Genomic DNA, 15,632 nt, shown 5'->3' with positions numbered 1-15,632 from the left:
TTTTGATAATCATCATTTGGCTTCATTGGCTCCACCTCCTCTCGTTAAGTCCCTTCTAGGACCTCCCCCTTCTAATGGTTCTCCAATTTTGAAAAATCAGGGTAGAATTTCTGAAACTCCAAGGTCTTCTTCTCACTTGTTGTGCGTCAACTGTAAAAACTTTGGTCATATTTCTTCTAAATGTCCTAATCGAACCTTAGCCATGGAAGAACGAAAGAATGTAATAGAGGAGCCGTTAGAAGATCTAGTCTATGAACCAAAACTTGAAGATTTTGATGACTTGGATGATAGTGAGGACATTTCCTTAGGTGGAATCCAGACTCTTCTCGAGACTTTGGATACTATACCCCTTATCTCCGACAATTCTCGATCACATGTTATATGTTATACCCCTACCTAAGTTAAAGAGTTTGATGATGTCACCAGTCACCCTCGAAAAATCCAGTCGCCTGTGGTTAACACTAAGGCAAAATTATCCACCATCGACCAACCTCAAATTGATAGTCAAAACAAAAGTGCTAACCAAAATCCTGACAATTTATTACAGTCTCTAGTCCAGAAAAGTCTTGGGAATTGGGACTTGATCCCTCCAACTGTTCAAATTGCATATAACGATCCTGCGAACTGGTCTTTAGGTCTAAGACCCTTTGCAATTATTCTTGGTTGTGAATCTTTGAAACCTCTAGACCTTATTTCCGTGCACCCACATGCTTGTGTGTCTATGTCAGTTGAGGTAGTTGTATTACATTTTCATAGCTTGCATATTGAGATCAATAAACAATTTGAAGCAAGTAAAGCATTATATAAACCTCAAGTTGATTGGCATAAACAATACTTTGAATTTAATATTGGGGATTATGTTATATTGCAAGCGTGTAATGCTGGTCTTTTAAAAATTTCAAAGCATGTTGGTAAAAATGTCTATGTCAATGATCTTATATCACATTATGACCATCACCCTATTTTATTTGTTAAGGATTTCGATATTTACAATGGCTATTTTAACACTTTTGTTGATCCTTTTCTATCTCTACCCGAGAACTCCCACACCGAATCTTTTGCCATCTCTATTCGAATACCACATGTCGCAGCACACAAAGATAAAATTGATGTAATTTTAGATGAACAGGTTGTGTTAACCATTGATGGAGAGAATCGGTGCTTCTTTAATTGTTGGGTAGATCAACGTTCTTATTGTGCTCCACATTATGCGCAATCATGTGAAGATTTTGGAGATGAGTTGCAGGAGTACTTGTTATTTGGAGTCCAATGTCGGTACTTGATTAAAATGAGGGATCGTCCGCCTTGGTCGGATCATATTCTTGAGGACAAGTTGCCATTTGCATTGTTATCAACCGTGGAGTTCAGATATTTGGTTCTTCAAAAAGATCGCCCCCGTGGCTTGACTTGAAGCATTTGGAGTATCAGATTGACTACAGTCTATACTATCTATCCACTCGACAGGGTCGAGTTTTCTCCCACCCCGGGAGAGTTGATGAGGACATCGAACGACGTTTACTTATTTTATTTAAACTTTATTTATTTTCTTGGACTATTATTTAAATTTGGATTTGTATGGGCTTAGGCCCAAGCTCATTAGGGTTGGTTTACTATTTAAACCTATTTTGCATTGTAACTTTCAGTTGATGATGAATTAGAATTGAAATATTTTTGGTGGCTTGCAGCCGTTTTCTCCCTCCCCTCTCTTCCCCTGGTTTTTTTCTCCTCTTCTCCCTTCTCTCTGTTTCTCTTACCCGTTCCTTCTTCTTTCTTTCTTATTCATCCTACATCAAATATTGATATTTTTAGTCGATCTAGCGAATCCAATCCCGAATCCTTTGTCCGATCTCCTCCTTCCTGTTGCAACATCAAGCGGTCAAATTAACTCATTAACAAGCTCCATTTTTCCTCCCATTCCTTGCTGGAATTTGTTTCCATTTGCCACAGAATTGATGCTCTGATACCAATTTGTTAAGATACCAACTGTAGGAAAATATGAATAAGCAACAACAATGAAAAATATCAATTTATTGATGGAATTCTGAGGAATTACAGTAATGCAAGGTAACAATTATAGCCTTTCAAGAGGGCTATTCTCTCCTGACTTAACTACTAATATTTGCCTGCCTTCCCTATTAATTTCCCCTTCTTAATTTCCCCTTCTATATATAGGCAAACCTGACTGTAGCATTTTACATTTTTATCGCTCATTCTAACTAACTGGTGAACATGAATTGGGCTCATCTAATTGGGGCCTTTCAACAATTGCTTTTACGAGGAAGAATGAGGGATATTAGACAAGTGGCAAGAACTAGAACAACCATGAAGAAAACAGCTTTGTTCGACTAAAATTTAGTGTATGATTCTAATACCTCAAGGTTGAGTTGTTGAGACAAAAAATGCTATCATAGCTCTCATCTTGATGTTTATTATTCCTGAAGTTGACATCCTCCTTCAGAATTGGAGAATCTTAAACTGAAGTGTGTGGTTCAGAGTTTAGTAGTGTGGTCATTTAACAGAGTGCCTTGTTTCCATTTTCATGTCGTTTTTCATTTAATTCTATAATTTTTATTCCAGTCAAGTATCACATCGACATTCAATCGTTTTGTTTAATAACATCTTATTTAAGTTAGCTAAGTACTAATTCCTTTAGAACTGAACAATTACTCTGTTTACTCAACCAACTAATTTACACCAAATCATATTATTCCTTGTTGAGAGAGACATGCTGGTGGTGTTGTCATTTCTACAAATTTAATTTTCAAATTTGACACTTGCATTACGTATTTGTAATCAGTTATATCGACGTAGTTATCTCAAGAACTTGTCTTTTTATCTGTGTAAACATATACTTCTTAACTATTTTCTACCGCGTGACTTTTAGACTACCTTTTTCTCTGTATATACGGTTAATAGTAGTGTGGTCACGTTTCTAAACAATGTATCTACCGACATTCTTAGAATGCATTTATACAATCATTATCTATTTACCTAAAGCAAATATACACATGTATGGGCTTCCTTATAAAAATATGAAGAAATGCTTGTTTCTTTTTCTGTCCACTTGTAATTTCAAAGACATTTAATGCCTCATCTTAACTATACTCAATTAATGTATGTTTTTATGATGACTGAAGATCTCTTTTAGTCAACTTATATTTAGCCCCTTTTTGATTCCCATACTTTTAAAACTCTTTTTTCTACATATTCATTTTCAACCACACATTCATATAATAAAATATTTGCACGTAAATCCAAAACTTTTTCATACTTTTCAACCACACATTCTCATAAAAAATACTATTCAAAACTCTTTTTTTTTTTTTTTTTTTGGAAAGAATGATCACCAAACAAGGACTTAATGATTATATATATTTTTCTTCTCCATCATCCCAATCAAAAAGTCAAGCTGTTAATCCGTTTGGTCACTGATTTGGACTGTAAATGTTACGCCTTATAAGCTAAACAATCTAGAAGAATAGTCGGAGAACCCTGCGGAAGAGTTTTTGCTGGGTTGTGTTGAGATCGATGACCAATAATTCAGGAATTGAGATTTAATGAATTTCACTTGTTGTAATTGAAGTATTGAACAAGATCACAAATAACCTAAGAACAATATTAAAGTAAGTGAAAGAAGAACTGGCAGAAGGAACGATGTTTTATTAATTCACTATGAAAGGAGAGCACAATACAGCAAAAGGCTTTAACAATACTGAAAGAGGAGCCTTGTATTTATAGTATAAAATCTAGCCCTCAAAGAGTCCCAAAAAAGGTAAGAAATCTAATGCAATTTAGACTCCTATTTGAGTCACACTTCTAACAATCTCCACTTTAACTCAAATTTCGGTGCAACGAACAAAGCTCCAAAATTTCTCCACCTTGAGAAATAATCTGTCTGCATCAGAATGAATTGACCAATCTCCTCAACGCAATAACCAAACTCTTCACGGTAACACGTTCCCCCGCCCGGTGTCCACAAGCGACACCCGAACCCAAACTTGAGTTCCCAAAATTCCTTTTGAAATTAACAATCACTGGACAGGGTCAAAGCACACCCTGTAGCAGAAACCACACCAAATGCACAATCAGAAGGTCCCTTGCCAATATTGTCACCTTCAATGATTTCTAAAGCATTACAAACAACTCCAAAACTGTACCTACGCTCCATGAGTCCATTGACATTACAAGAACACAGTGTACACGCTAAAATTGGTGGCAAAGCGGAATCACCAACACTCCCTTGAGCAAAGTTCTTAACTGACCCAGAGCCAAACCCGAGAGATACTGTACCAAATTGAATGTCCACCACGGTACTGAACTTGTCCAAATGTCTCTGAACTGGTTCTGCGCTCCCCTGCAAGATGTACAACTGGGATTTCCTCCGTCCCTCCAGTACAACCCGGACACCCCTTCGAACCTTCAAGATTCCACTTCCACCAGAAAATTTGTACCCTTTTTCATCCAAGGTACTAAATGATATGAGATTCTTTGTCAAGTCTGAAACATGGCGAACCTGATCAAGTGTCCTCATTGTTCCATCCTGTAGTCTCAATCTGACCCGACCGATTCCTGCAACCCGACAAGATTGGTTGTTTCCTATGACAACTCCACCTTGCTTCATCGTCTCATATGTTTGAAACAAAGCCCTATTGGGACATATATGATATAAACAAGCAGAATCCAGAATCCACTCCTCAGGTTTTGATTTCCCGTCAGATACAGCCAACATCACATCTCCATCATCATAAAAATTTTCAGTAATATTAGTCTCGTTCGAATTACCTGATTGCCCCGCATGATTTACATGTAAATCACCTTTAACTTGCAACTTGTCGCAATTTTTCTTGATGTATCCTTTCCTCTTACAGTAATAACAATACACATTGCTGTACTTCACCTTCGATCTACCCCTCCGTCGATCACTATGAGTAACAAGAGCATCCCCACTCCTAGATGCAGGATCTCCAACCAACAACTCCATCTTCTCTTTTGAGAACAAGGCGTCGTATACCTCCTCAATGGATAACATGTCACGACTATACAGAATAGTATCAGGAAATGATGAAAAAGAATTGGATAGCGAACACAACAGGACCAAGGCTAGATCCTCTTCATCATATTTTACCTCCAACGTCTCCAAATCTGCAACGATCTCCTTGAATACAGCAAGGTGGTCCTGCAGTGACCCTCCTTCCGCCATGCGATGAGAATACAACCTTTGCTTTAGAGTCAGTTTGCTCGTCAAACTCTTTGTTATGCACAACTGCTCCAGCTTGAGTCACAAAGCAGTCGCTGTCTTCTCCTTCAAAACATCTTGCAGAAAATTATTGGATAAATGAAGTTGAATTTGCGCTAAAGCCTTCCGATCCTTCCGTTGTTTCTCCTCCATAGACAAGCTTGCTGGCATTCTATCAAAACCCAACAAAGTATCATCAAGATCCATCTGCGTTAACACAACTCTCACCTTTACTTGCCACAACGAAAATCTTGTTTGCGATCCAATAGATCAATTTCATACTTCAATGAATTCATCTCTGAAAAATCTCAATCTAATCACGAAGAACTTGCAACCTGCAATACCCAAAACTGAAAACTACCGAACGTGCAAGGGGCAAAATAGTCCGGAATCATAATTTTGCCCAAAACTGAAATTGGACACCACCACAAGGTCCGTCTCATCGTCCGGAGAAAACTGCTTGAAGACACCATCGTCGAAAAACGTCTCACGCGCCACCACTCGCTCGACGGAGTTACCACCACCGGCGACTGGCCAGAAAATGCGCAGACGACCTGTAACCCTTTCTGGACCGCTTCTGCCTGCTGAGTCCACTGGTGGTGTTTGTTTCTCCAAATTCTTTCTGGTTTGACCAGAAAATGCAAAAATAGATTCGGCAGAAAATCGAAAAATTGGACAGATTCGTTTTCTTATTTTCTGGTAATTTTTAGACGATTTTTCGACCAGTTTCAGGCCAAAAATCCACCAATAACCCCTCTCTGATACCACTTGTTGAGACCAATGACCAATAATGCAGGAATTGAGATTTAATGAATTCTACTTGTTGGAATTGAAGTATTGAACAAGATCACAAATAACCCAAGAACAAGATTAAAGTAAGTAAAAGAAAAACTGGCAGAAGGAACGATATTTTATTAATTCACTATAAAATAAGAACACAATACAGTAAAAGGCTTTAACAATACTGAAAGAGGAGTCTTGTATTTATAGTATAAAATTTAGCCCTAAAAGAGTCCCAAAAAGGTAAGAAATCTAATGCAATTTAGACCCATATTTGAGTCACACTTCTAACAGGTTGTTGATGATTTGAGTAGAACAAAGAATATAATAGAATCAACATTTTTACAACTGGGGTGTATTTTAGGAACTTTTTGGGATGAATGAGAAAATTACTTATCATTAATTTAGTGAAGTATCATTTTTTCTGTAATATAGCTCATTTTAAAGCTGATAATTTCTAGTTTTCAGTTGGATTTAAACCAACCACATGAATCTACATTTGGCATAAAAAACTATTACCTGTAAATTATCACCTGTGGGATAGTGAAACAGTGACCTGTAAGTGATTGCTCATTTGGATTCACTAGTTAGCTGGACACACAAGGTTCGATTGGTTAAATTGGTGGATCTTGCTTGCTGGTCATCCACTGTGGATTTGGGGCATGGGAAGTTGTAAGATCACATGTATGAAAATATTGCCCAGATGAATTATGTTTATTGATTTTTTGTTGGAACTTCTCTTAATTCTTTTAATACTGAAATGGTTTAGTAACACTACCTTGGGTATTATAGATTGGGCCCGAATCATTATATATTTTGTGCTGTTGACTGGATAGATTTGAGTTTCTTGCAATTTAATAGTTGTTCAGACACTGTTTCAAGTAAATAAATGGATGTTTGGAATTGTTGTTTGTTTATTTTGCATGAAAGGCTGCTAGAATCATATATACCCAGTTATATTAGATAATTGAGGCAGTGCTATATCATTTTGTTTGTTTGAAAAATTTATCAATTGGTTCTTGTGGAAACTTCTCCATGGTATACATTGTTTTGTTTTACAATGGTTTCTTCCCATAACATAGTTTTTTCACTGTAGGCTGACATCTTTCGTGGAGAGCAAAACATTGTAGATCTGTACGTCATGCTTCTTAGATTTTCAAGGTGAGAATGGATATAACATGTCATGATTTATTGTTTGATTTACTGAAATTTTCATTTTTGCAAATAAAATTTCAAGGTAGTAGGAAATGTGGAGTTTGGTCTACTGAACTTGTTTTGATGCCTCAGCCACTTACTGGAATCTCCATGATTTCTTATTTCCTAGTTTGATTATGGATACAATACCGCGCCATCAAGATTATCGGGCATCCCCACAGAGCGATAAAGTTTATCTTAAAAAGGTAACGACTTAAAAATCTTGCCTGTCCCATTTTTTAGTTGTGAGACTATTTCTAACTACTGTCTTTTTTGTTTAATCTACCTGTTGCAGAAATTAATAAATGCAATAGCTGACCTTGTGGAACTGAAACCTGCTGTTCAAGTGAAAGTCCAGGAGTTACACAGTAGGAAACAACCTAGCGCTAACCAAAATAATGCTTTGGAATCTTCTCTGGGAAGTCCTGTTGTCAAACAAGAAGGTTGGAATACTTATAGCAGAACTAAGGTCGAAACTAATGCATTTAGTTAGTGTTACCATCTAACTGAAATTCTTTATTTTTTTAGTCTTGATGAAACCTAAACTTATTGATGAAATATGAACTTATGTTGTAGTTTGTAACTAGATACTGAAACTTCACTTAAGAATCTTGGGGCAGTGTTCTGTTATAATTGTACATCACTTTTTCTAAATAATGAAGTTGCTTCTGATAAAGATTATACTGAAAAATATTTTATATTTATCATTTTGCATCTCACAGACTAGTCCGCCTGTTGCTAGTGAATTTGCATATCAAGGTCTGAAGACTCAGCATCTCTCTCTTGTCAAACCAATGGAACAGCATCACCGCCGAATGTCAGTATATCCATGGAAAACCCTTCATTCATCAAGCACGAGGGATAACGTATATTTTAAAGTGTTATTATAATATTAGGATTGTATTGCTCCCTTAAGATTGTTCTTTACATCTCATTTTCAAAATCCTAGAATTAACAGTTTGGCCTTTAACATTGTTCGATTCACCTGCCCGGCTACAGATTCTGATAAGGAGAATTCCCTGAAATTATTCATTAAATGAATCTTAAGTTTTACTTTTGATTCTATATAAGCGATAATGCATTGGATTCACGCAATTTTCAAATAGGCTAACTAAAGTTCCAATGAACTTAAACTAATTTTGAACTTCTAACTTCCTTTTCTCTCATCCAGCTAATTTAGTACCTCTTATACTAGAAATGTTATCCATTATTGTTAAAAGCTTTATCTCATTTTTGGGAACTTCTACTTATTGGATCCATAGTATAGGGGATTGGTACATAAACAGTCTCTTTAAATTCTTTCCTTTCTCTTATCCTTTTTCCGCTGTATCAACTTGAGTACTGTTTAGAACAACACTTTATGCTTACACAAACAGAACACCTTACAACTGGTTAAAAGTCTTTTCCTGCAGCGCAAATTGTTATCTAGGTGGTTATATGCTTTTCTATTCCAAGCTTCCTTTCAAACCAGAAATTATTTCTTTTATGTGCCTCGCATTTAAATTGAAGTGATTTTACGCAAATGTTTTAAGACTGGGAACTTCGGAACTTCTGGGACTTTACCTAATAAATATGTGAGACTATTTCATAAGATCATTAGCTCGGTTGCTTTTATTATGCGTGGGAACATATATATCTCAAGTATTTGTTTTCTTCTGTTCTTTGATATGGAAAGGAAACATTGTCTATAGTAGTTCTACGTAATTGGTCACCGTACAAATTTTATTGGTGAATTTAGCTCTTCTGATATCAGCAATATATATTTATGATTGGCATATGCCAGGGATCCTGATAAGAACTCCAATTAGCTTTTTGAGATGACTTCATCTTTGGTAGTCCATCAGCGCAGGAATTGGCATCTCTCCATCTGTGCAAGATCATTATTTGTAGCTTTTTTTACATTTTTGCCAGCATCCGCAACCTTTAAGCATACAGCATACTGTTCTGGTTTTCATGATTTGCTGTACAATCCAATCATCCACTCGAATGTATTGTGCTCTGAAGTTCTTGCTTTTAGCTACATCAAATCTCTTGCTAGGTTCAAAGTTGTTCTCAAGCATTTGTTCTACCTCACCCAGGGGTTTCTCATGCCACATTTATTTTACTCTGTGACTTGTTTTTCTTCTCTTCTCATAGTTATTGTCTCGCTTCACTCGTGTGATTTATGGGCATTTCTTCACCAGAAATTCTTTTAAAGCACTAAAATATCTCAACTTTACTTTAAGAAAGAGGCATCAAGGGTGCCAAACCTTCTGTTTTCTTGCTTAACAAAGCCGCACAACTCAATGCAACAAACAAAAAGCTTAGCTAGAATAAAATTAGATATATAGATGAAAGAGAAATCTGCCAAGCCCTGTATGGATGCCTGTACTACCTTATAAAGTCTCAAGAAAGTATTCTAATGTACTACAATTCTTCTGCCCCTTCCCTGTAACACTGGACAACCTTGTTTTAAAATCTTAATGACATCCCCGGTCTCATTTCACGTCTTCTAATCAAATATTTAACATTAGTGGATTTCACTCATTAATAAAGAACTGGATTGAATATGGTACTATGTGATTCTTTATCTGTCTTGTAGTTTCTATATTTCTTTTGTATGTTTTTCACAGATCATGGAGTATCCCTCGCCCGAAGGATAAAACTCTTGCTAGACATTCTATTTTAGGTCCAATTGGGCTTTGTGGACAGTGGCAACCTCCTAGTAGTAATTATAAGGTGGTGTTACAGTCTTTCTCCGTACATTTTGTAACATATATGTAGTTTATAACTTTATATTGTAAATGCAGGTAGAATATCCAAGCAATTTAGACTTGACTCCTATTCAAGCCCCAAGGTTAGACCTCTTAGCAGAACTGTATATCATATATTACGTATCAAATTTTTAATCATCAGTTCTTCATCTAAAATTTTCTAGTGGGATTATACCTTTTGAAAGATGTGAAATTATAAATGTGGAATTTGGTTTTCCAAAATCTCTAGGTAGTTTTCATATGTTTTTCCTCTTTTTCTATGGCCATGTGCTGACTAACAATTATGGTTTTTGTCTGTGACTGGGATAGCTGTCTGGAGCAGCCTTGCCATAATGGTACTACGATGAGAAAGGATGATGGCAACTTGGAGCGAGAAAGATACACTTTGGAATCCATAGTTCTGCCATCAAAAGAAAATCAAACGTTTCAGACTCAAGAACCTGATTCTCTAATTTCTTTTGAAACCGATGAAAGCCTTCCTCAAGAAGAAATTGTTGCACAACCTAAACCACCTCCTGTCCTAGCAGATATACAGGATCTGATCGTGTGATCATCTCCAGCTCTGGTTTCTTTTGAAACTGTTGAAAACCTTCCTCTAGAAGAAATTATTGGACAACCTAAACCACCTCCTGTCCTAGTAGATGTACAGGATCTGGTCCCAAGATCAACTCCAGCTACTGAAAGAGAATGTGGGATGGCAAAGTCTTCCAGTGATGGTTTAAATTGTTCTGAAGACCCCCTTCAATTGCACATAGTACTGTTTTTACATTTATATTTCATTGTTTGCTTATTGTTCAGTTTAGCTTGATTTTTCTGGAAGAATCCCTATTTTTTTGCTTGCTTAATTGAAACTTTACAGTGGGGTTCTAGAGTTGATGAATACTCATTCCATTTATATAATTTATCCAGTCTACAGAACTGAAGGACTGCTTCATGAAGCTAGCTAGCCAAGTCAAACACAGATAAAAACTTAGAAACTTGTGGCGTTCTTGCAGGTTCCCTTGTGAGTATCACTTCAAATCTTGTATTTGCTATTTAGTGTTATTGTAGTTATCGTCATTGCTATTGTGGTACTATTTTTTCCAAGGAATATTCACTTTTGTTATTTGTCACAGAGAAACCGAACATTTTCCATTACAGCTCTTATTATTCCAAAGCAAGAATCAACATCAAATTCAGTAAGCAAACGCTCATATTTAACGTGTTTGCATGTTGATTGTGCTGTACTGATTGTTCTTTTTGAGCAGTGTCAGACCACAAATGAGGAGGAAATATTTGAAGTACAGGATAAGCAGTCTTTTTCCATTGGGCTGGATTCATGTGAGTATACTATGCAGTGATCTGAATGAAATTATATTCTGTAATATGCTTCCGCTTAAATTTGATATTTGGAATTGATTTTTAATCTCATATCATAGTCGTTAAATGTACAAAGTGTCACTGAAGTGCCAATATCTCTTGGGGCTTTAGTGCAGAGAAGAAAGTGATGTGCGCCTAGTTGAAGCAACATGTTTAATATATCTGAAATAAATCTTCATACGCTCACAATGGGTCCAGCAAATTATGGTTCCAATAATTTCAGCTTAATTATGAGCAACGTCACTGCTGAGATAATTTTAGTAAATGATTTTATAGTACGATCCCCCATTTTAACAGCTAAAAATTCATTACCAGCAAATATGATTATACTACAGCAACTGTCAAGATAAAAATACATAAAAACCAAAGAGGATAAATAAAGAAGAGAGTAAAATATAAGATGATAAAATGCTGTTTTTGTGCTTTGCCATTTCATGTTCTTTTAGCATTCGGGCTTTGTAGCCGTAGCTCCTGACTTTTAGCTTTAGAGGCATTATAATGAGCCAAGGTTCTTTTTTTTTTTTTATTTTTATTTTTTTTATTACTGGTACTGGAAGACACCACCCAGTAGATTACTGAAAATGACTTTGATACAACCATTGATGTTAGATGTCCCACCAACTAACTAGTAAATATAAAAGGAAATGATAAACATGTTATAATATTTACATGTGGTATATACTGTATAGAACACCTGTTATTTTCCGTTCTTCTTCTTGCTTCGTAAGAGTTTCTTTTGTTCTCTCCATCTCTCCCTTCAAAAGTGGCTCCCTTAATTGGTATTGTGAAAGAGGGGTGTAACTCGGGCCGTATTGACCAAGAGCTTCAACAATTTTTTAAAACTATAATTGTTAATGGGATTAAAAGGAATTCGGGTTTTGTATACCTATCTAGCCAAATATTAATGAACTTGTAGTAACCTTTTCTTAGTAATTGCATCATTTATATTTTGTTGTTTCACTTTCTTACTTGCAATTATAGAAGCATCATCAACCTTAATTGGACTTGAAAAATTATCCTTGGAACCCACATGAATAGGCATTTTCCTTCCTCCTTCAATGATAGAAATTACTTCCTCTTCTTCCTCACATGTAAACAAAGACATAACTACATCTTCCCTTAACTTAGCATTATTCAATACATTCTCTAACTTCTTTGACTTAATTTTTTCCAATGCGTCATGACACTTGGCCTTTTGCTCTTGACTTACTTTCGGACACTATTTTACACCCATTCCCTTGATGTGCTCTATGTTCACTTTATGCCTATTAATCCCAGCCTGTGTAACTTTATCAGACAATGTACATCTCACATCATTAGGTTTACTAACATCTTCAAAAACTGCAGTTTCCCATCCAACATCCTCGGAACTTTTCTTCAACTCATTATTTTCAAAAATAGAATTAGATGCCATGGAAGAATCATTTTGCTTCATTGGCTGCAATTAAATTAAAGCAAGAATAAAATTTGATAAAAAACTAGAATCTTCAAGATCATTATAACCTAAAGATTGATGAGTTTGATAAATATTTTTCCCTCAAATTAAAAATCAGAGGAGAAAAATGACATTCTAAGTTCTAATTAGGTGAGCAATACAAAAAATGAAAAATGTACCTTTGTCTTTTTGTAACTTGATGAAGATCTTAGCAGTGAAACTAGAGGAAGATCGAAGAAGAAGGTTTGAACTCGGTGTCGATAATTTGCAACACTACGAAAAATTTGTTTTGATTTTTGACTTTTCTAAATGTAAAAATCCTACAGATTTCTGCATACATAATCATCGGCTAGGGTGATTTGGGCAAATTTGATGTTTGTCGGGCTTAATTTGCTTTTTTGTAAGTTAAAACGTGGGCTGGTCTTTGCTAGGCTAATTTGGACACAATTTTTAACACAAATGCGTGCGCATTTTGCCTTTTACGTGCATGCATATGCAGTCAGTGAAATTGATTGATCGCACTATCACACGCATACCTCATGTGCTAGGCGTTTCAAAAACAACCCGCGCATATGTGTGTTCATTTTAGAACTTTGCATAGTGCACATTTTAGAATACTGTTAATGCTCCCCATCATGTTCTTGCTCGTCTCTGATAATTTATGAACCTGGCATATCTATCCCTCGTGCCTGTTATGATTACATCTTGAAATTTAATTTATGATCATCTGCTTATTGTTTTGTAGACTCATCCAACCCAATCGTGTTTCATGTCATCGATAGATGTTCACACACATTACTCGTATCAGGTAATTATCTCCCTGATATTTCTTCGATGTCATTCTCTGGCCACATTGGTTTGACAGGAGAAAATGAGAATTGTTTTATTGGATTCACGTGTTGGGAAATTAGACCGCTACTGATTCCGCCAGGATCAGTGGGACGCAGAATAATTTAAACTGAGAAGAAATAAATGTAGCAAAAATAATAAGTGCAAGTGACACAAGAATTTACGTGGTTCGGCAATTGTGCCTACGTCCACAAACCCACACCAATTCTTTTACTATATCAACAAGAGAATAAAAGGAGTACAACAAATACACTCTCTGTATTTTATTTGCCTACGCAAAGACAATCTCTCTATTTTTCTCTCGTTCATTTTCTGCACAAACGAAAGCCTAATTGCTTCTCACTTTGTGCTTGCTCACTATCTCTCGTGTTTTCACTCAACACTTTTGCACTTGTTTTTGCTCTCACTTTGGCACATTTCTTCCTTTGCTTTGGCCTCCAATTTATAGGAAATTTTTCACCTTCCTCATTAATGCAAATCCAACATTTTCCACAAAGTTGGTTTGCATGGCAAAGAATTTCTTCCAAAAAAATTTCGGTGGCAGCTGCATGGTTTGAAACCTTTTCCATCCACATTGCTTTGTCAACAATTGCTTACCATGCATGCAAAGTCTTCAACATTTGCTGCCATATGTGTCTGCCACTATTTGGAAATTTTTGCCTGACACATGAGAAATTTGTGAAGCCTATAACTTAGGCTCCATATTTTCAACAATCTCCCACTTGGAGACTAATGTGGCTTCACCTTGAGACATCCTGTGAGCAGTTCCTTTTTAGTAAAATTGGTGTGCATTACCTTCCTCATCTTCATTTTAGAAGGCCAACTGAAGTTGAACACAACTCCAGTTTTTCCGTAGTTACCGTCTTGGTTAACATATCAGCTGGGTTTCTGCTGCCCTGGATCTTTTCCAGTGTTAATACTCCATCCTCCAAGAGAGATCTGATGAAGTGATAACGAAGTCCTATGTGCTTCGTTCTCGAATGAAATGCTGCATTCTTTGCTAGATGTATAGCACTCTGACTGTCACTGTGCAAAACATCCACTTCACTGCTTCCCAATGTTGTTTTCCTGGATTTGTCATGAATCTGCTCACAACTCCCACTGCATGAGCAATGTCTGGTCTTGTACAGACCATGGCATACATTAAACTTCCAATGGTCGAGACATATGAAATATTGAAGTTTCTTTCGTCTTCTGTTTTTGGAGACTAGTCGTTTGATAGACAGAAGTGATTAACCAATGGCATGCTAACTGTTTTTGCATTATTCATGTTGAACCTCTGCAAAACTTGACTAATGTACTTGGCCTGTGATAGCTGTAAAGTGTCTTTTCGCTTGTCCCTACAAATTCTCATCCCTAGAATTTGTTTAGCTGGACTCAAGTCCTTCATTTCGAATTCTGCTAACAATTGTTTCTTTAATTTCTGAATTTCGTTCATGTTTGGTCCCACTACTAACATGTCATCAACATAAAGTAGCAAAATAATGTAGCTAGACTCCAGCCTCTTAAAATAGCAACAATGGTCAGCATTGCACTTGTAGCAGTCATTTTTCTGCATAAATCCGTCAAACTTTCTGTACCACTATCTCGGAGCTTGTTTTAAGTCATACAAGCTTTTCTTCAATTTACACACAAGCTTCTCTTTTCCTTTGATTGACAAACCCTCTGATTGCTGCATACATATCTCCTCTTCTAGGTCACCATGGAGAAAGACAGTTTTCACGTCTAATTGCTCCAAGTGCAACCCCTCTGTTGCAACAATACTCAAGACTGATCGAATTGTTGTCAGCTTTACTACTGGAGAATAAATCTCTGTGTAGTCAATTCCTTCTTTCTGTTGAAAGCCTTTGACCACCAATCTCGCCTTGTATCTCTTTGATCCGTCATGTTCCTCCTTGACTCGATAGACCCATTTATTATGTAGGGTCTTCTTTTCTGTAGGCAACTCAACTAGCTCCCACGTTTGATTAGAGATAAGAGACTTTATCTCATCTTTCATTGCAAGCTCCCACTTAATTGCATCATT

General features: G+C 36.4%; 1 protein-coding gene across 1 annotated transcript in view; it reads left to right on the top strand.

The window, feature by feature from the left end:
• LOC111400701 (AMSH-like ubiquitin thioesterase 1) overlaps positions 1–15,632 on the top strand; it is a 23,251-nt gene that overhangs the window by 3,899 nt on the left and 3,720 nt on the right. The window contains 17 exon segments of the mRNA XM_023028091.1: positions 7,113–7,177; positions 7,341–7,416; positions 7,506–7,679; positions 7,933–8,088; positions 8,743–8,851; positions 9,122–9,255; positions 9,347–9,450; positions 9,823–9,928; positions 10,000–10,046; positions 10,267–10,507; positions 10,613–10,717; positions 10,873–10,905; positions 10,907–10,966; positions 11,079–11,141; positions 11,211–11,257; positions 11,259–11,283; positions 13,503–13,565. Coding sequence (XP_022883859.1) covers positions 7,113–7,177; positions 7,341–7,416; positions 7,506–7,679; positions 7,933–8,088; positions 8,743–8,851; positions 9,122–9,255; positions 9,347–9,450; positions 9,823–9,928; positions 10,000–10,046; positions 10,267–10,507; positions 10,613–10,717; positions 10,873–10,905; positions 10,907–10,966; positions 11,079–11,141; positions 11,211–11,257; positions 11,259–11,283; positions 13,503–13,565 — 1,608 coding nt within the window.

The sequence above is a fragment of the Olea europaea genome, chromosome 10 (genome assembly GCF_002742605.1).
Source record: "Olea europaea var. sylvestris chromosome 10, O_europaea_v1, whole genome shotgun sequence".
NCBI lineage: Eukaryota > Viridiplantae > Streptophyta > Magnoliopsida > Lamiales > Oleaceae > Olea > Olea europaea.
Note: the sequence above shows the minus strand (reverse complement) of the source record. Positions and strands in the feature narration are given on the sequence as shown.